The sequence below is a fragment of the Plecotus auritus genome, assembly GCF_963455305.1.
Source record: "Plecotus auritus genome assembly, chromosome: X".
In the NCBI taxonomy this organism is placed as follows: Eukaryota; Metazoa; Chordata; class Mammalia; order Chiroptera; family Vespertilionidae; genus Plecotus; species Plecotus auritus.
The window spans coordinates 114568237-114589377 of NC_137784.1; the positions used below are offsets into that span (position 1 = coordinate 114568237).

General features: G+C 41.0%; 1 protein-coding gene across 4 annotated transcripts in view; it reads left to right on the forward strand.

Annotated features, from left to right (window-relative positions):
• LOC308240400 (integrator complex subunit 6-like) overlaps window positions 1-21141 on the forward strand; it is a 71481-nt gene that overhangs the window by 47064 nt on the left and 3276 nt on the right. For 2 of the 4 annotated variants that reach the window (XM_080653339.1, XM_080653338.1), the window contains 6 exons: window positions 10052-10146; window positions 11128-11238; window positions 13450-13668; window positions 14554-14677; window positions 16498-16640; window positions 17793-18027. In XM_080653339.1, coding sequence (XP_080509465.1) covers window positions 10052-10146; window positions 11128-11238; window positions 13450-13668; window positions 14554-14677; window positions 16498-16640; window positions 17793-18027 — 927 coding nt within the window. The remainder of the gene's footprint in view (window positions 1-10051; window positions 10147-11127; window positions 11239-13449; window positions 13669-14553; window positions 14678-16497; window positions 16641-17792; window positions 18028-21141) is intronic. The other 2 variants (XM_080653340.1, XM_080653341.1) reach the window with 2 other exon arrangements.

A 21141-nucleotide genomic window follows, 5' to 3' on the forward strand; every position in this document is an offset into this window, starting at 1 on the left:
GGTCTGATCAATGTTTCTCTGTCTCGGGATCTGTTTTTGTTCATCAACTTATGTTGTTCATTATATTTCACAAATGAGTGAGATCATGTGATATTTATCTTTCTCTGACTGGCTTATTTCACTTAGCATAATGACCTCCAGTTCGATCCATGCTGTTGCAAATGGTAAGAACTCCTTTTTTTTACAGCAGCGAAGTATTCCATTGTGTAGATCAGGGGTGGGCAAACTTTTTGACTCGAGGGCCACAATGGGTTCTTAAACTGGACTGGAGGGCCGGAACAAAAGCATGGGTGGAGTGTTTGTGTGAACTAATATAAATTCAAAGTAAAGGAGCAGAGGGGAGAGCAAGAGAACCCTCCGCTCTTTCAGCACCGCGGGCAGAATAGAACAGCCGAACTGGCCGGATCCGGCCCGCGGGCTGTAGTTTGCCCACGGCTGGTGTAGATGTACCACAGTTTTCTAATCCACTCATCTGCTGAAGGGCACTTAGGCTGTTTCCAAATCTTAGCTATGGTAAATTGTGCTGCTATGAACATAGGGGTGCATATATCCTTTCTAATTTGTGTTTCTAGTTTCTTGGGATATATTCCTAGAAGTGGGATCACTGGGTCAAATGGCAGTTCCATTTTTAGTTTTTTGAGGAAACTCCATACTGTTCTTCACAGTGGCTGCACCAGTCTGCATTCCCACCAGCAGTACAAGAGGGTTCCTTTTTCTCCACATCCTCGCCAACACTTGTTGATTTGTTGATGATAGCCATTCTGACAGGTGTGAGATGGTACCGCATTGTGATTATGATTTGCATCTCTCAGATGATTAGTGACTTTGAGCATGTTTTCATATGTCTCTTGGCCTTCTTTAGGTCCTCTTTCGAAAAGTACCTATTTAGGTCTGTTGCCCATTTTTGATTGCGTCATTCATCTTCCTTTCGTTAAGCGGTATGAGTTCCCTGTAAATGTTGGAGATTAAACCCTTATTGGTGATAACATTGGCAAATATGTTCTCCCATGCAGTGGGCTTTCTTGGTGTTTTGTTCATGGTTTCTTTTGCTGTACAGAAGCTTTTTAATTTGATGTAGTCCCATTTGTTTATTTTCTCTTTAGTTTCCATTGCCCTAGGAGCTGTATCAGTGAAGATATTGCTTCGGCACATGTCTGAGATTTTGCTGCCTGTGGATTCCTCTAATATTTTTATGGTTTCCTGTCTTATGTTTAAGTCCTTTATCCATTTTGAGTTTATTTTCTGTATGGTGTAAGTTGGTGGTCTCGTTTCATTTTTTTGCATGTATCTGTCCAATTTTTCCAACACCATTTATTGAAAAGACTGTCTTGACTCCATTGTAAGTTCTTGCCTCCTTTGTCAAAGATTAATTGAGCATAGTTGTTTGGGCCGATTTCTGGGTTCTCTGTTCTGTTCTATTGGTCTATATGTCTGTTCTTGTGCAAGTACTAGGCAGTTTTGAGAACAGTGGTTTTGTAATACAGCTTGATATCTGGTATTGAGATCCCTCCTACTTTGTTCTTCTTTCTCAGGATTGGTACAGCTCTTCGGGGTCTTTTTTTATTCCACATGAATTTTTGGAGAGTTTGTTCTAGGTCTGTGAAATACGCCATTGGTGTTTTAATGGAGATTGCATTGTATCTGTAAATTACTTTGGGTAGTATGGACATTTTAATGATGTTGATTCAACCAATCCATGAACATGGTATGTTCTTCCATCTGTTTATGTCTTCCTCTATCTCTTTTTTCAGTGTCCTGTATTTTTCCGAGTACAGGTTCTTTACCTCTTTAGTTAAGTTTATTGCTAGGTATCTTAATTTTTTTGGTGCGATGGTAAATGGGATTGCTTTTTTAGTCTCTCTGTAAGTTCACTATTGGTGTATAGAAATGCCATAGATTTCTTGGCATTAATTTTGTATCCTGCTACCTTACCGAATTCATTAAGTCTAATAATTTTTGATGGAGTCTTTAGGGTTTTCTATGTACAGTATCATGTCATCTGCCAGTAAGGACAGTTTTACATCTTCCCTTACAATTTAGATACCTTTTATTTCTTCTTCTTATCTTATTGCTATGGCTAGCACTTCCAGAACTATGTCGAACAGGAGTGATGAAAGTGGGTATCTCTGTCTCATTCCTGTTCTTAGGTGAAATGGTTTTAGTTTTTGCCCATTGAGTATGATGTTGGCTGTAGTTTTGTCATATAAGGCTTTTATTATGTTGAGGTATGATCCCTCTATTCCCATTTTGCTGAAGGTTTTTATCAAGAAATGGTGTTGGATTTTGTCAAATGCTTTTTCTGCATCAATTGATATGACTATGTGATTTTTATCTCTCAATTTGTTTGTGTGATGTATCACGTTTATTGATTTGTGGATATTGTACCATCCTTGCATCCCCAGGATAAATCCTACTGGGTCATGGTGTATGATCTTTCTGATGTAGTGCTGGATCCAATTTGCTAGAATTTTGTTGAGGATTTTGGCATCTATGTTTATGAGGGATATTGGCCTGTAATTCTCTTTCATTGTGTTGTCTTTATCTGGTTTTGGTATTAGGGTGATGCTGGCTTCATAGAATGAGCTTGGAAGTGTTCCTTCCTCTTGAATTTTTTGGAATAGTCTGAGGAGGATAGGTTTTAGTTCTTCCTTGAATGTTTGGTAAAACTCCCCTGTGAAGACGTCTGGCCCTGGGCTTTTGTTTGATGAAAGCTTTTGGATGACTGCTTCAATATCCTCCATAGTTATCAGCCTATTGAGATTTTTAGATTCTTCTTGATTGAGTTTTGGGAGCTCGTATTTTTCTAGGAATATATCCATTTCCTCTGGTTGTTTAGTTCGTTGGAATAGAGTTGTTCATAGTATTTTTTTTAAACAATCCTTTTTATTTCTGTGGAGTCTGTTGTTATTTCACCTCTTTCATTTGTGATTTTGTTTATTTGGGTCCTTCTTTGCTTCTTGGTGAGCCTGGCTAGCAGTTCATCAATCTTGTTAATCCTTTCAAAGAACCAGCTGTTGGTTTCATTGGTCTTTTGTATTGTTTTGTTTTGTTTTGGTCTCTATGTCATTTATTTCTGCTCTGATCTTTATCTCCTTCCTTCTGCTCACTCTGGGCTTTTCTTGTTGCTCTCTTTCTAATTCTTTAAGTTGTAGAGTTAGAAGACTTAATACCATTTTTTCTTGTTTTTTGAGGTAGGCCTATAGAGCTGTACTAGTAAACTTCCCTCTCAGGACTGTTTTCATTGTGTCCCATAGATTTTGGATTGTTTTGTTTTCATTGTCTTTTGTTTTCAGGATGTTTTTAATTTCTTCTTGATCTCTTTGGTAACCCAATCATTGTTTAATAACATGCTATTCAGCTTCCAAGTGTTTGAATTTTTTATTGTTTTTATTGTAGTTTATTTCTAATATTATGCCATTGTGGTCTGAGAAGATGCGTGATGTGATTTCAATCTTCTTGAATTTAGAGAGATTTTGCCTGTGACCCAATATGTGGTCTATTTTTGAAAATGTCCTATGTGCACTTGACAAGAATGTATATTCCAGGGCTTTGGGGTGGAATGTTCTGAAGATGTCAATTAAGTCCATCTGATCTAGTGAGTCAGTTAGGATTGCTGTTTCTTTGCTGATTTTTTTGTCCAGAGGATTTATCCAGTGATGTCAGTGGGGTATTAAAGTCCCCTACTCTGATTGTATTGTTGCCAATCTCTCCCTTGATATCTTCTAGGAGGTTTTTTTTTATGTATTTGGGTGCTCCTGCATTGGGTACATATGTTTACCAGGGTTATATCCTCTTGTTGTATTGATCCCTTTAGTATTATGAAGTAGCCTTCCTTATCTCTTGTTATGGCCTTCACTTTGAGGTCTATTTTGTCAGATATAAATATTGCTACCCCAGTTTTTTTTTTTTTCATTTTCATTTGCCTGGTAAATATTTTTCCATCCCTTCACTTTCAGTCTCTGTGAGTCCCTTGTTTTGAGGTGGGTCTCTTGTAGACAGCGTATATATATGGGTCATGTTTTTTATCCATTCAGCCACTTGATGTCTTTTGATTGGAGCATTTAGTCCATTTACATTTAAAGTTATTATTGATAGGTACTTCTTTGTAGCCATTTTTATTTCTTGTGCCTGTGTTTCTTCTTACCTTTTTATTTCTTCTGTTTATTCCAGTCCCTTGAGCATTTCTTGCATTACTGGCTTGGTAGTGATAAACTCCCTTAGCCTTTTTTTGTCTGTGAATCTCCTTATTTCCCCTTCAATTTTGAATGATATCCTTGCTGGATAGAGTATTCTTGGATTCAGGCCCTTGCTTTGCATCACTTTGGAAATTTCTTTCCATTCTATTCTGGCCTGATGTGTTTCTGTTGAGAAATCATTTGATAATCTAATGGGAGATCCCTTGTAGGTAATTTTGTGTCTCTCTCTTGCAGCCTTTAAGATTCTTTCTTTGTCCTGAACATTTGCCATCATAATTATGACATGTCTTGTTGTGGGTCTTTTCTGGTTCATCTTGTTTGGGACTCTCTGTGCTTGTGTGACTTTTTTCTTCCCCACATCAGGGAAGTTTTCTGACATTATTTCTTCAAATAGGTTTTCTAAACCTTGTTACTATTCCTGTCATTCTGTATCCCCTATTATTCATATGTTGCTTTGTTTCATGTTTTCCCATAGCTCCCTTAGGCTCTCCTCCTGTCTTTTAATTTTTTTCTCCAATTGCAATTCAGTTTGAGTGTGTTTTTTTGCTTCCCTGTCTTCCAAATCGCTAATTTGGTCCTCCACGTCTCCTAGTCTACTGTTGAAACTTTTCATGGTGTTTTTTATTGCAGCTATATCACCCTTTATATCTTCTTGATTCTTACATAAGTTCTTGATTTTTTCATCCATCCAGTTTATGAACTGTATGACCCTTATTGTGAATTCTTTTTCTGACATATTGCATGCCTCCATTTCACTTAGCTGCTTTTCTGGTGATTCCTCCTTTCCTTTCCTTTGAGGGTTTCTTTGTCTCCCCATTGTTGCTCTCACCGAAGGATCTACACCATGTCAAGTCGTCCATGGGCTGCTCTTCGGGCGGCAGTGGCTCCTCGGGTGGTCGTGGCAGCAGTTGCTCCTCAGTTCATGAGGGCTCCTCTGGCTGGCAGAGGCAGGCTGCTCATGCAGTTTCTACTCCTCAGACAGTGGCAGGCTGCTCTGAAGGCTACTGCTTCTTGGATGAGGGCAGGCTGTGTGCAGCTGCTGCTCCTTGGATGGGGGTGGGCTGCTCATGGCAGCTGCTGCTCCTCGGATGTGGGCAGACTCTCCGTGGCTGCTGCTCTTTGGACGGGGGCAGGCTGCTTGCACAGCTGTTGTTCCTCAGAAGTAGGCAGGCTGCTCTTGGGGTTGCTGCTCCTTGGGTGGGGGTTGACTGTGCGGGGCTGTTGCTCCTCGGATGTGAGAGAGCCGCGTGAGGCTGCTGCTCCTTGGACTGGGGCAGGCTGATCATGGGGCTTCTGCTTCTCGGACAGGGGCAGCTGTGTGAGGCTGCCCCTCCTCCAACTGGGGTGGGCTACTTGTGTGGCTGCTGCTCCTTGGGCGGAAGTGGGCTGTGTGGGGCTGCCGCTCCTCAGATGTGGGTGGGCCTCTCGCAGGGCTGCCACTCCTCAGAAGGGGTCAGGCCACGTGACGCTGCTACTCCTTGGACTGGGGAGGGCTGCTCATGGGGCTGCTGCTCCTCAGATGGGGGCAGGCCGTGTGAGGCTGCCACTCCTCGGATGGGGATGGGCTGCTCACAGGGCTGCTGCTCCTCGGACAGGGGCGTGTTGCTCACACGGCTGCTGCTCCTGGGATGGGGCAGGCTGCTTGCGAGGCTGCTGCTCCTCAGATAGGGGCAGGTTGCTCTCAGGGCTGCTGCTCCTCATATGGGGGTGGGCTGATTGCATGGTTACTGCTCCTTGTACAGTGGTGGGCTGCTCGTGAGGCTACTGTTCCTGAAATGGGGGTGGGCTGGTCATGCGGCTGCTGCTCCTCAGACTGGGGCAGGTTGATCAGCTGTTCACGTGGATTCTGCTCCTCAGATTGGGGTGGGCTGCTTGCGAAGCTGCTGCTCCTCGGACAGGGGTGGGCTGCTCATGCAGCTGCTGCTCCTTGGAGGGGTGCAGGCTGCTCGTGCGACTGCTGCTCCTCAGACGGTGGCAGGCTGTGTGAGGCTGCTGCTCCTCAGACTGCGGTGGGCTGCTCGCAGAGCTGCTGCTCCTCAGACAGTGCCAGGATGTGTGAGGCTGCTGCTCCTCGGACAGGGGTGAGGTGCTCACATGGCTGCTGCTCACATAGTTATGGTGCCCTGGGATAAAGTGTTGGGCCAGCCAGAGGGGAGCATGCTTTGGAACTCACAGGAGCCCGCATCCAGGGTGTCTAGAGTCTCAGTGACCGTGGGACCGCAGCCAAGGCATCAGGTCCCTGGTGGGGGTGGCTATAGAGTCTCGGGTGTTTTCTGAGGGCACCCTAGGTAGAGGTGAGTCTGGGCTCCCAATCACAGAAGCTCTCCCCTTCAAAAAAGGTGCAGCCTCTGAAGAAGAGCCGGCTGCTCCTGGACTGTTTGCAATGGTAGCAGAGGCAGCCTGGTTAGGCAAGCCTGGTCAGCCTGCCCCTGAAGGTCCTGCAGGATCTAACTGTGCCACACACACACACACACACACACACACACACACACACACGCCACGACCACACACTCCTCTTTTTCTCCCTCCCTAACTCACACTCCCTCACTGCTGCCTTCTTCCTGCCTCTGTAGTTGGGTCTGGAGTGTTATTGACCATTTGTGGATGGAGTCTCCTCTCTGGGTGTCTGGTTATGTGACTCGGTCTCTACCACATTGGCTGGACAGGATAAAATTCACCTCAACAAGACACGACACAAAGGGAACAAAACATGAATGTACTCATGACACCAATAACCCCAATATAAGTGATCACCAGAGAAAAGAGAATTAGGGGAGAGAAAAGAGGGTACAAATGATATTGAAGAGAGGAAAAAATGGTATGAAAGAAAAGGAAAAGAAGAAAAAGGAAGAAAAAGGAAGAAAAAGGAAATATATATATATATATATATATATATATATATATATATATATGGAGAAAACACCAGAGAACAAACAGATAAACCAAAACATACAAACCCCAAATACCCAGTAAAGAGGGTGGGGGCAGAATCTTATATACAGAAAAGAAGGTTAAGGCATTGGATGAATATGGGGAGGACCTCAGTTCAGTATAGAGAAAGTGAAAAGAGGATGAGTGGATAAGAAGAAAGAGAAGAAAAAATAATAATAAAATTAAAAAATTAATTTAAAAATGTAGGATAAAATAAAAAATTGGAATGATGAAAAAATAATGTGAAAAGAAATAGAAAATAAAGAAAAAAATGATAAAAAAGGAAAATAAAGAAAAAAGAGATAACAAAATAATAATAAAATAAAATAAAAATGAAAAAGTGACATGTCATTCCTTTGGCTGGTTTAAGATCCCACTCTTCTGTACTGTCTGCAACTTCTCAGTTTCCTGTTGCTGGGACTGAAGGCCTCTCTTTAGGCCAGTCCCTGTGGGCTCTTAGGGACTATTCAGATTTTTTTTGTGTGTGTCCTTTGTAACACTCAGGGTGTATTCTGGGTGTGGCTGTATTGGTTGTTTGGAGACTGCAGGGAGGGGCTATCCCTTCAAGAGAAAATGGTTGCTTAGGTCCGAAGTGTCAGTTATTTCCCAGTGCCAGACTCTGGGCCACCTCTCCCTTACCTGCTCTTCTCCCCAGCCTTTCCCCAGACTCCACAAGTCCACACCTTCACCTGCACCTCAGCCATGGGTGTGTGTCTGTATTTGAAAGGTCCTATGAACTAGGTTCAGTGAACAAAATCAAAGACCAAAAAGAGGAGAAAGAGCTGCACCTCTGTGAGCCCCTCTCCCCCTGGCATGGTGTGGCTTGGCAGCCATCCAGGCTGTCCCCGCTGGGCTCAGTCTTCCATGGCTGAGGACCCAGATCTAGAATCACCTGCTGACAGCAGTCCTCTGGACCTCCTTTCCACAATCAGACACTATGCCTGTCCCAAGGGATGCAGCCTCGGTACCGTGAGGTTTCCCTCTGACCCTCTGGGTCAGAGGTCTCACAGTTCTCCCCAGCCCAGATCCCTGATTTTACCATTCTCCAGGTGTCCTCTGCCCTTACCGGCTGCAATTTATCTCACCAGCTGTGTCTATTTTGCCAATTCGGGATGGATATTATTCAATTTAGTTGCTCGTTCTATCTGCTCTGGGACAAGGCTTGGGACATGTCTGTCTATTCCGCTGCCATTTTTTCCTCTCGAGGTCTTTCTTTTTTACGGTAGCATAGTATTCCATTGTGTGGATGTACCACAGTTTTTTAATCTACTCATCTGTTGATGGGCACTTAGTCATCAATTTTTAAAAAATAATTATTTATTTTTCAATTACAGTTGCATATAATATTAGTTTCAAGTGTACAACCCAGTCATTAGACATTATATAACTTACTAAATGATCATCCCAATAAATCTAATTAATACCCATCTGATATCACACATAGTTATTAGAATACTAGAGACCCGATGCACGGATTCGTACACTGGTGGGGTCCCTCTGGCTGGCCTGTGGGGATTGGGCTGAAACTAGCTCTCTGACATCCCCCAAGTGGTCCCAGATTGCAAGAGGACACAGGCCAGGCCGAGTGACCCCACCAGTACACAATTGGGGCTGGGGAGAGACCGCGGAAGAGCTCCAGGGCATGTCTGGCCCATCTCTCCCAGTCCTGATCGGCCAGACCCCAGCAGCAAGCTAACCTACCAGTCAGAACGTCTGTCCCCTAGTGGTCAGTGCATGTCATGGCAACTGGTTGAACAGTTGGACACTTAGCATATTAGTCTTTTATTATATAGAATTATTGACTATTTTCCCTATGCTTTACATCCCTGTGACTATTCTGTAACTACTAATGTGTACTTCCTATTCTCTTCACCTTTTTCATCCACTTCCTCAACCCTCCTCCTATCTGGAACCCAACTGTTAAGTAATATTTGAGAGACTCAAAGTTTGGCTTAAAATGCCTGACCACTGAAATCAGAGAAATGAAGAGAGGGGAAATCTGACTAACATAGTATAAGCTGATTGTGGAGAATTTAAAACATAATTTAGAACTTGTCATCATTACCTAGAAATTAGAGGCTTAGCTTTTGTACTCATATACTTTGTAAAGTCTATTACCTTGGCCTTTCAGCAAAAAGTATAACACTATTTATTTATTTATGAAATATAATTGATATATAACATTATATTAGTTTCAGGCATACAACATAATGATTCAATATTTGTATATATTGTGAAATGGTTACAGTAAGTCTAGTTAACATTCATTACCATACATAGTTACAATTTTTTTCTTACAATGAGAACTTTTAAGATCTACTCTCTTAGCAACTTTCAAATATGCATTATAATATTATTAACTATAGTCACTGTGCTCTACTTAACATTTGCATGATTTATTTATGACCAGAAAGTTGTATTATTTGACCACCTTCAGTCATTTCTCCCACCATCACCTCTGGCAACCCTCAATCGGTTCTCTGTATCTATGAGTTCAGTTTGTTGTTTTTCACATTCTCTATTTGAATAAAGGGAATATGCCACTAACCAGTGACCATGGATTCCCTGTCAAGTGGAAATTACTACAGTAGAGTTACCAATATGTAAAAGGTCAAAAACAATTTCACGTGGATCAGTTAGTGTTGTAATATTATATTTTATGTAGCTTCACAGACAAAAGAGAAATATGTAACTTGGAAATTTATTTCATTTGGAATACTAGAAAATACTAGAAAAATACTATATATAATTTTGGTAAATAGTGCCCAAAAAAGACAATCAAATAAACTCCAGTGAAAAGTTCATCTAATGTAATCAAAATTTGAGATTTCTGAGAAATGATATAATACATGTGGATTGCTTGATTTAGATCTTGATGATTGGGACTAGTATAATGTATTATTGTATTTTATTTTCTCTTACAGATGACTTGTTTAAAGTTCACAAGCTTAAGCCAAATCTGAAGTGGCGTCAGGCTTTTGATGGCTACTTAAAAACTCTGCCTCCATATTACCTATTAGTATGTATTTTTGTGTACATATGTATTAACTCTATCAGTGGTGATTCTTGTCACAAGAAATGTCAATTAACCAAAAACTTTACCCCTGAAATGAGATAGTTTTTAAATTTATAAATATTTGTGTCCCATTATTTTCTCAAATTATGTGTAAGAGCTTGGAGATGTCATAGTGGCACAAAAAGAACTGTTTTGTTTATTTTATTTCCTTTAACTGCCATGGTTATTTTCATAAAGTACATCTGTATTTCTCTTATTAAAAATTAACCTTATGAAGTTGTAATTTTGGAATTTAAGAATAGGTCTGGATTCATGTGTTATATCAACTTCCCTTTTTAACTCTAGAAATTATCTATATGGAGTTTCCCTCTGAAATTTTTTTCTGAAGACATATTTACTTACTGCATCAAGTAGAGACACTGGTGCAGAGGCGGGGTTGGGGGGAATCCAAAAAGAGTAAAAAATTTACTTGGCCTCATTTGGATTTTTACAGTTTGGGAAACATATTCATGATGATTTTGAACTGGCCACATACTCTAAATCAAGAGTTATCCAAATCATTTCAGAGGTAGATGTGGAAAACTTTAAGTCAAGTTTCTAGAGGTGAAAAGGCAGAACCTTGGTGTCTGGTGTCACTGGGAGGAGAAATTGGGGTATATTATTATTTACCATGGCAGGAATGGGGTGCACAATAAATTGGAATATGAAATAATTTTATGACTTGGGAATTAAGACTAAAAGCAATTTACCTATTTGAATTTGTTACTTGCTCTTCTTATCCCACTCTCTTCTAATTTTTTTTTACTTTCTTCTCCTTACTTCTCTGCTATTTTCATTGCCACTTTTTAATGTTCCATGTTTGGTTTTATGTGCAGCACCTTGACTTCTAAGAAATGAATCATGTCCCTTTGCCCCTTATAACTGAACTTTGAGTATTTTAAGATTTATTCTATTCTTACTGTTGTGTATTTTGTTTCCTTATAGCCATTAAAGAAAGCACTAAGGATGATGGGAGCTCCAAATCTGATATCAGATAATTTAGATTGTGGACTTAGTTACAGTGTTATCTCTTACCTTAAAAAACTCAGCCAACAGGTAGTATTGGTAAAAACAAACAAACAAAAATCCTTTGCCCTCAGAAGTGCATTTCCTTATTCTCTAGTGTAATTGTAATTTTTCAAATTAAATGTGTATATATTTCTACACTTTATGGATTAGTACTAATGTGATTCTCTATGGCTTCTAGCTTCACCATTAAACTGCAATGAAAGGTCTGTCAGTATCATCTGATGCTGTGCCAGTTCTCCTTTTGCTTGCCAGCTTGTTCTATCCACAAGCTGGTTGATATTTTGTGGCCTAAGAGGGGCAGAGGTTTAATAGAATTATTTCATGGTTCACATTTTGCCTATTCTCAACTTAGTTTCTCCTCAAATCACATTGGGGTAGAGCATCCCTGTTTTTAGGTCAGCACATTGAGGTATGGTGTAATTAAATGACTTGCCAGAAATTAGTTTTTAGGCAGTAAATATCCATATGCTTTTTCTTGGAGAGGGGGAGATGAGACCAGTGTTCCTCATACTAGAGGGTGATAGGCCCCAAGGGGACCTGAAGAGTGGAGTTCAATCTCCTCTCTTCTTGCCCTCCATCTGTTACTTTACACCCACACCTCATTTATCATTATTCACCTTGTCCCTTACCTACCCCTCTCTATTAGTACCTCATCCTCCACTCACCCCTACTTATCATACTTCTCCTCTACCTAGCCCATTCTTGCAGGGTGGAAATGTTTGAGAACTACTGAGTTAGAGCTTTACTGCCATACAAATGTGTTATGTTCTATGACAAATTTATGGAGCAGCTTTATTTTCTTATGCACAAATGTATTCCCAGGTAGGGAACAGTAGTAGCATTTGCAGTGACTACAATGCTTCAAGTTCAATATGTTTGGAAGTTAGACCTTTAAAAAACAGAAAGTAGTAAGCAAAAAAGTAGAAGATTTCACTAAAGACCCAAAATGCCTCCACAATTTGGGATGCTGACACACCTTGTAGGAACTGGCAAAAAACTTTATGTTCTGGAGTTTCCCAGCTCTCACCAGTCCAGTGTGCTCATAAATACAAAGGAAGGAAAGGCAAACCCAGATTTCTGGTCTATAAGTGTGCCCTTAACCCTTTTTCTCTCTGCTGATATTTTGTTGTTGTTAATGTTTTCTTTTTTAAAGTTATTTATTTATTTATTTATTTATTTATTTATTTATTTATTTATTGCTCTATTGATTTGTATATTTTTATTTGATATTTACCTTAGGCCTTTAAGGCTGTGTCAGCAGGATGTGGCCACTAGGAAGAATAGTGAACAGAGCTGAAACTCATGCAAGTTCTGGGGCCTTCTGGAAAATATTATTTGTGTAGTTTTATACATGAGCTTTCAGGATCATTTATGGAAACAGACCCCTCCTTTACTCTTATCCCTTATTTAATGACTTAATTTTTTTAAATAATCATACTTAATTCTAATAATTATGGAAAATTAATGAATATCTCTAACCAAACCACAAAAAATTCAAAATTATTTTGAGCTTACTGGACATTGGTGGAATTCTATCTTTTAAAGAAAAAGAAAAGATCATTACTAATTTAAAATAGCTCCAATTACTAATTTAATAACTGTCACGTGTTTCTTGAACTATCTCAAATATATCACAAAATATGCCCATATATTGTTATAATACACTTTCAAGCACTATTTATCAATATGGTATAATAGTGTTTAGTAATAATATTCTTTTGTTGTAAGTTAGTAAGAAACATTTAGCACATATTACAAAATAATTACTTGGTAATATTTGTTAAATTAAGCATTAATTTTTTGCATGGTTCAATATTAAAATTAAATTGTGGGTTTTTTTCAAATACCAATCTATGTAATCTGAATTTTAGCACTAGTTTACATTTATAAATACAGAGTCCAAGATGAATATGTAGACTAGATTTTACAATAACAAAATGTGATTTAAAATGTCTATGAATGTAATTCTTATCCATGGTTTCCATTCCCTCCATGATTTAATAATAGTTTTGAAATAAGACAAGATGAAAAAATGTATTAAGTTGTCTTTCTAGCCCCCCCTCTCTGTTTGCAGTGGTAGTACAGAGAAGCACAGGAAAATGTTTAATTATTCGTTTTTCTGTGATTTGCAATTAAAAATTATTCTGTGGGGTTCTTAAAGTATCGTCTTTCTTAAGTAGTAAAAATGGCAGTGATGATACAGATCTTTTTATAACATACTATGTACTTTCATTTTAGACCAAACTAGAGTCAGAAAGAATTCTAGCATCAGTGGGGAAGAAACCTCCCCAGGAAATTGGAATCAAAGTGAAAAATCATTCTGGAGGTGGTATGTCCTTGACTCACAATAAAAATTTCCGAAAACTATTGAAAGAAATCATAGGGGAAACTTCGTCAAGACTGACTGAATTGAATACCAAAGAATTTGCTGGCTTTCAAGTAGGGCTTTTAAACAAGGTAAATTATGGCATAAATAGTTTGTTTTTGTTTGAACTTGTCTGACACATTTATGTCTCTCACATTACTTCAGTTTTGAAATAATTACAATGCTGTTTTGGATCTTATATTTATTGATGGACCAGTTTAGGAATTATCCTGCCAGCAGACACCGATATGGAATTAAATGTACAAGATATGTTTAGGGGGTAATGTCTGTGAAAGGTAAAGAGGAGAGGGAACAGTAGTAAGCACAGAGATCCTTCAGATTATACTGCTGACCTAGAACCTGTGAGAAGATGGGGGCAAGGAAGGGAGAAATGGTTATGAAGAGCCTCAGACATTCGGTGTAGTTGGGAGAAAGTCTTGACCAGCTCAACAGGAACATCTGACACCAAGATTTCCCATAAAGGAGGTCCACATTGGGCAGAACTGGCCAATGCCAAATATCCCCCATAATTCTCAGTCATTGGCAGGGGACAGCGTGGGAAGAGCATGGCCTCAGATCAAATGCTGCAGCAGAGCCCTAGCCCCACTAACAGCACTCTTCTCAGCAGCCATTGCTTCCTGGGGGGAGATCCTAACAACTCACCTCCATGGTGCCAGAGGAACACATCTAGATTTTAAGCAGTGGGCCTACAAGGCTGCCACAGGAATAAATCTCAGGATTTGATGTTTTAAATGACACACTTGAAAAAGAATATTCTCAGTGGTTTTGAATACTTTGCGGGTGTATTAGAATTCAGAACAAGGCCAGCAAGTATAAATTTTCCACTGGGAAAATTCTACTGTAGTCAATTTTAGTGAATGTAGAGTCCTTTACTAAGATTTTAAGAGGGTTAAGTATTGTATTTCTATATTAAAAGTCTCAGGAATAACTAAAATTATTTGTTTCATTTCAAATAGGATTTGAAACCTCAGACATATAGAAATGCTTATGATATTTCACGTAGAGATCTTTTAGACCAGTTAACCAGAATGAGATCCAATCTGCTGAAAACACACAATTTTATTGTTGGACAAGATGAAGGTAAATGAACACAAAAGTCATTTTTGTTGATTAAGAAAATGTCAAGACTGATGTAAATGAAGGTGTTTATTATATAACTAGTGGCCCGGTGCAAGAAATTTGTACACGGGGGGAGGGGGGGGTTGTCCCTCAGCCCAGCCTGCACCCTCTCCAATCTGGGACCCCTTGGGGGATGTCTGACTGCTGGTTTAGGTCCCTCTCACAATCCAGGACCACTGACTCCTAACCGCTCATCTGCCTGCCTGCCTGATTGTCCCTAACCACTCTGCCTGCTGGCCTGCTCACCCCCAACTGCTCCCCCCACTGGCCTTCTCAACCCCAACTGCCCCCCTTTGCTAGCCTGATCGCCCCCAACTGCCCCCCTGCCAGCCTGCTCACCCCCAACTGGCCCCTCCTGCCAGCCTGATCACCCCCAACTGCCCTCCCCTCCTGGCCTGATCACCCCTAACCGCCTCTGCCTCGGCCCCGCCACCATGGCTTTGCTCAGAAGGACGTCCGGAAGGTCTCCCGGTCTAATTAGCATATTATCCTTTTATTAGTATAGACTAGAGGCCCAGTGCATGACATTCATGCACCTCAACCCGGCCTGTGCCTTCTTGCATTCCGGGACCCCTGCCTGATTGCTGACAGTCAGACATCCCCTGGGGGGTATTTAGCACTGCCATGGAGGCGTGGAGGCAGGAGAGGCTCCTGCCACCACCACTGCACTCGCCAGCCGTGAGCCCGGCTTCTGGCTTAGCAGCACTCCCCCCGGGGGAATGACTGACCACCAGAGAGCAGCTCCTGTGTTGAGCATCTGCCCCCTTTTGGTCAGTGCACATCATAGTGACTGGTCATTTGGTCAATTTGCATATTAGGGTTTTATTATATAGGATTAGGAGGTTATTTTTGCAATATTTTAATGTTTAGAATGCCTATTTTCACTAAATCCTTTATCTAGCCAAACACAAGTTTACTGTTCTCAGGTTTAAGGAAAAGTGTACATTAATCAGTGCATATATTACATTCTATGCTTTAGCTCCTACAAGCCTCAAAATAACCCCATGAAAGAGACCATAATTTATGCCTATTTTATAGATATGCAAACTGCAAGTGAGTATTTTAGTAGTTTGCCCAGGGTTAGTGAGTTGGAAAGTGGTAGAACCTCATTCTGTCAGATCTCAGAAATTGCATGCCCCAGTACTATGTCACCCACTACTGTGATGAATTCAATCCATAATTCCTCAGTTACATGAAGAGAATGAACCAGATAGTGTCCATGTTAATTGGTGACGATGTACAATTCTCTTATACTCCATTTTATTCATTTCAAACAGAGTCACTTTTCCATTTAAATGTACAAATCTTAGCCTGGCCAACCTCTGGAAATTATACACCAAGTTTTTTGGGGAGGGAAGGACTTTTCTATGAAGAGAGCCTGCAATTGTAATCAAATTATCCAAGAGCGTGAGACCCACTAACAAAGGTTCTCTGGATGATAAAAGAAAACCATGGAGCCTAGGGTCTTGGAAACACAGAGCAAATATGGTGTTTTGAGTTGAAATGGCGGTATAAGAGATGTCAGCACATTGTTAAACCTGGTTTGAAAGGTAAGGGAGTTGTTCTCGAACTAGTGATTTGAGATTTTAGGCAGTAATGATGGCAGAGTAGTAATGAATGGAATGAACAGAGATTATTTTAGGTCCTAGAATGCTAGATTCAAGCTTTTAGATTATCAGATCCAACATACATATTGCTAAGCAGACTATGAACATGTCCTCTCAGAAGGACCATACACTTAAGTTACATAGCATCTTGTTTCTTTTATGGTGATTTTGCAGATTCTCTTCATAGTGTTCCAGTCGCACAAATGGGAAACTATCAGGAATATCTAAAGACATTGGCTTCTCCACTTCGAGAGATTGATCCAGATCAACCCAAAAGACTGCATACTTTTGGCAATCCATTTAAACAAGATAAAAAGGTAGAATACCTATTTCTTTATCTGCCTAAACATGCTATTCTCACTATAATTCATTTCTTCTTACAAGATGAATTATAAAACAGAAATTCTCCTGTTAATTTAAAAGATAAAATATGACTCCAAGGCTCTCTGTGAATGGAAAGTAGGAACCTCCTGATGCAAGATTGTTTAGGTTGAAGACAACAATAGCTGACATTTATTGAGTACCTGGTAGGAGCTGGTGTTTGAAATGATCACATTTAATGTTCACATCTGTTCTGCAGATGAGTATTACTATCTGTCCTTTAACAAGAAGAAATCAGAGTTCATAGTGGTAAAATGGTTTACCCTAACCATTTTAAGTGACACAGCTAGTAAGAGGCAGGATTTAAACCCATATCTTTCCAGTTCCAGAGTCTGTATTTTTTCCCACCTCCACACACTAATTCATTTAATATTGAGATTATCATTTATTTCCTCTGTTTCCATAATTCAGAAGTCTAGTGCTCTATCTAGATAGTGGTAAATTACTCCTCTTGAAACATGAAGTACAGGGTGATGTTGCTTTATTTGGATTGTCCTACTAGAAATCTAAATATGAGGGGGAGGGTGTATGTCAGAGAGAGAGATATATTGACCATAAAGGTCACTGTGTGTTTATTCCCATTTTGATTGCTGAGAATTGTGCATTCTTCAAGCTTTCTGGTTAACTGTGATTGTATTTTGCTTGATTTTGGGGCAACACTATAAACATTTTTTTTACTGATTTTAGAAAGAGGAAGGGAGAGGGGGAGAGAGAGAGATAGAAACATAGGTGAGAGAGAAATATTGATGGCTGCCTCCTGCATGACCCCCACTGGGGATTGATCCCACAACCCGAGCATGTTCCCTGACCTGGAATCGAACTAGCGAACCTCCTGGTGCATGGGACAACTCTCATCCAACTGAGCTACACCAGCTGGGGAACACCTTATATTTCAGTCTCCTTCTTGTTTCACTTAGACTGGATTAAAATTGAGTAGCATCTTCTAAGAACAGAGCCTGTGTGGGGCATGATAAATCTTTGGCCTATGATTAAGACTTATATTGATGATGTAATACATGATTGTATATGCATATGAAGAGTGCTTCCAATGTTGTTGTTAATGGGATATGTTCATTGATGTTTTTTAGGGAATGATGATTGATGAAGCAGATGAGTTTGTAACAGGGCCACAAAACAAAGTGAAACGTCCTGGAGAACCCAACAGCCCTCTGTCATCTAAGAGAAGGCGGAGTATGTCCCAGCTGTTGAGGAAACCACAAACACCACCTACTGTAACTAACCATGTGGGCGGAAAGGGACCACCTTCAGCCTCGTGGTTCCCATCTTATCCAAACCTCATAAAACCCACTCTTGTACATACAGGTATAGAGTAGTGGCTGTGATTTCCTTATGTCTCCTACAGGACTAAGACACTAAATAATTTTATTTTTCTTTGTATTCATTTCTTTTGTATTCAGTTTTGTTCATTAAGTAAACCAATATGAAATAATCAATGTGGTAGGTACACAGGGCCCAGGAAGCAGAGATCCTATTTCAAGGATCTCAATTTCTATCAGGGGGAAAAAAGCCATACTTACATAGTAATTAACTATATAAATTAGAATGGAGAGATGTGAGCATGTTTGTCTTGCCAACGCAAGGTATAATGAGGTGCAAATATTTGGAGTTGCTGTTCCAGTCAGAGTGATAGAGCAGGTTCCTGAGGCACTAGGAGCAAATGGGCTCATAAGAACATGGATCTGCACTTGCTCTCTATGTCCTCATCTCCTCTTTTTGCTTTAATCTGGTGCACTCTGGCTCTGTCTCCTCCACTCCACTAAAACAGGCCTCATCAAGGGCCCCGGTGTCTGCCACACATTGCCATTATTTCTGACATCATTTGACACAGTTGTTCACTCCCTCTTCCATGGAAACTTTTTGGGTTCCCAGACACCACCAACTGGGTCTTTCCTCATTGCACAACACCTGCTTTTTATACTCTTTTCTGATTTCTCCCCTTCTTTGTGAGGTCACTGAACCAGATCAGAAAGAGGGGCGCCTTTAAATAGTGTAGGGACCCAAAGCTCAATTATTTTTTTAAAATTCTTTATTGTTGCAAGTTTTACATATCTCTCCTTTTCACCCCATTGACCTCTTCCCACCCTCTCCCGCCCCCCAGCATATGCCCCTACCCCCCTATTGTCTGTGTCCATTGGTCATGCTCATATTCCAAAGCTAAATACTGGACCCTCTCTCTTCACTGCTCTCTCCCTAGATAATTCTATGCAGTCTTGGGGCTTTAAATAAGATTTACATTTCATCAACTCAGATATCTATACCTCTAGACTACAACTTCCTCCAAACTCCAGACTTAAATTTAACTGAGGACACACTATCTCCACTTAGGTGACTAATGGACATATAAAACTCGGTAGATTTCATTTGTTTCAACTGAACTCCTGCCTGACCTTCCCTCTCTCTGAAACAGCTCTACCTGCAGCCATCCCCAATGCAGTTAAAGACACCATCCAGCAGTGTGTTTATAAAGCTTTGACAGCCAGCTCTCCATGGGTGAAGGGGTTGGGAGGATGGAGAAGCCCTGGATCACAGTGTTTACAGATTTCCACAGTATAAATAATGCTAACATTATCGATTTCAAGCTATCAATGTGAGGTCACTGAACCAGATCAAGAAGAGGTGCACATAATCCACTTTCTTGAGCAGTTGTGCACCAGCATCTGCACACCCCTGACACTATTTACTCAGTGGTTCAGGTGAAAAACCAGAGTCACCATGATTTCTCTTTTATTCTTCTCTCACTACCATCTGTGAGCAGGTCTAGGCAACTTGATGACCAGTATAATTATTGCATCCCACACTTCTCTGTCCCTCAGTTATGATACCATCTCTGTCAGTCACCAAGCTACTACAATAGCTTCTTATTTGATTACCAGGCTGCTCACCTCCTCCTCATCTGACCTATTTCTGCCGTGCAACCAGAGTGATCATGTCAACATGGAAATCAGACAATGCTATGTCCATCCTGAAAACTCATTATCAGCTTTCCTATGCACTTACAACAGATTCTCAACTCCCAACTCTAGTCTACAAGATCTTCACAACCTGGCCCTGCCATCTTCTTTTTTAAATTTATTGGGGTGACATTGGTTAATAGAATTATATAGATTTCTACAATTCTATAATACATCATCTATAATAATAAAAGTGTAATATGCTAATTAGATTGGACTGCCAAACGACCTTCCAGAAGTCATTCCGGACATCCTTCCGGACTAAGCTGTGATGGCAGGGACCAAGGCAGAGGTGGTTAGGGGTAATCAGGCAGGCAGAGTGGTTAGGGGTGATCAGGCAGGCAAGCAGTTAGGGGCAATCAGGCAGGCAGGCAAGCAGTTAGGGGCAATCAGGCAGGCAGGCAAGTGGTTAGGGGTGATCAGGCAGGTAGGTGAGTGGTTAGGGGTGATCAAGTAGGCAGGCGAGGTGTTAGGGGTGATCAGGCAGGCAGGCAGAGTGGTTAGGGGCAATTAGGCAGGCAGGTGAGTGGTGAGGGGTGATCAGGCAGTGGTCCCAGATTGCGAGAGGGTGTAGGCCGGGCTGAGGAACCCCCCCCCTCCATGCACAAATATAGTGCACCGGGCCTCTAGTCTATAATAATAAAAGCGTAATATGCTAATTAGACCAGACGTCCTTCCAGACAAAGCCAGGGCTGCGAGGGAAGCCTGGGTTCTGGGTGCCAGAGGGAAGCCGGTGCTGACAGCCAGGGGAAGGAAGGCCTCCTCTTGCATGAATTTTGTGCATCGGGCCTCTAGTATATTATATTGTGTGTTCACCACCCAACATCAAGTCTCCTTCCATCATCATTTATCCTCCCTTTACCCTCTTCCTGCCATCCTCTGTTAACATATGTCCTATCTGTCTCCTTGTTCTCTCTGCCTCTGTCCTTTACTCTATAGTCGTGGATTGAACCCTCCTAGAGGTCCTGCACTTGCCCTACTGCAGCCTGGAACTTCCTCTGCATGTGCACAGGGCAGGCTGTTTTTCCTCCTCCAGGCTCTGCTCGAAAGGCCTTGCCCGACCACCCCATCCATTGAGGAACCCCCCTTCTGCTGTCTGTCACATCCCTGCTTTCTTCTCCCTAACACAAATTCAAACTGTCATTTCATTTGCTCATTATGCCTTTACTATCTGACTTTCCTATCAGAATGTAACTTCCATAAGGGTAGCTATTGTTTCTGTCTGTCTTAACTGCTGATCCCCATATCTTGGCATGATGCCTGGCACAGGGGAGGATGAGAAAATGAAGTAGGTGTGTCAGATTTGGACTAAAAAGAAATTCACTTTTCTGAGACAGAGAAGATAAGTGAGGAAGATCATATGCTGACTGGGATTTTGGTTATGGAGTACATTGAGAGGCCTCATAACTCTGTTTTCTTAGGTCTTTTGAGATGAAGAGGAGGGAGGATGAAAGGGACCCACATA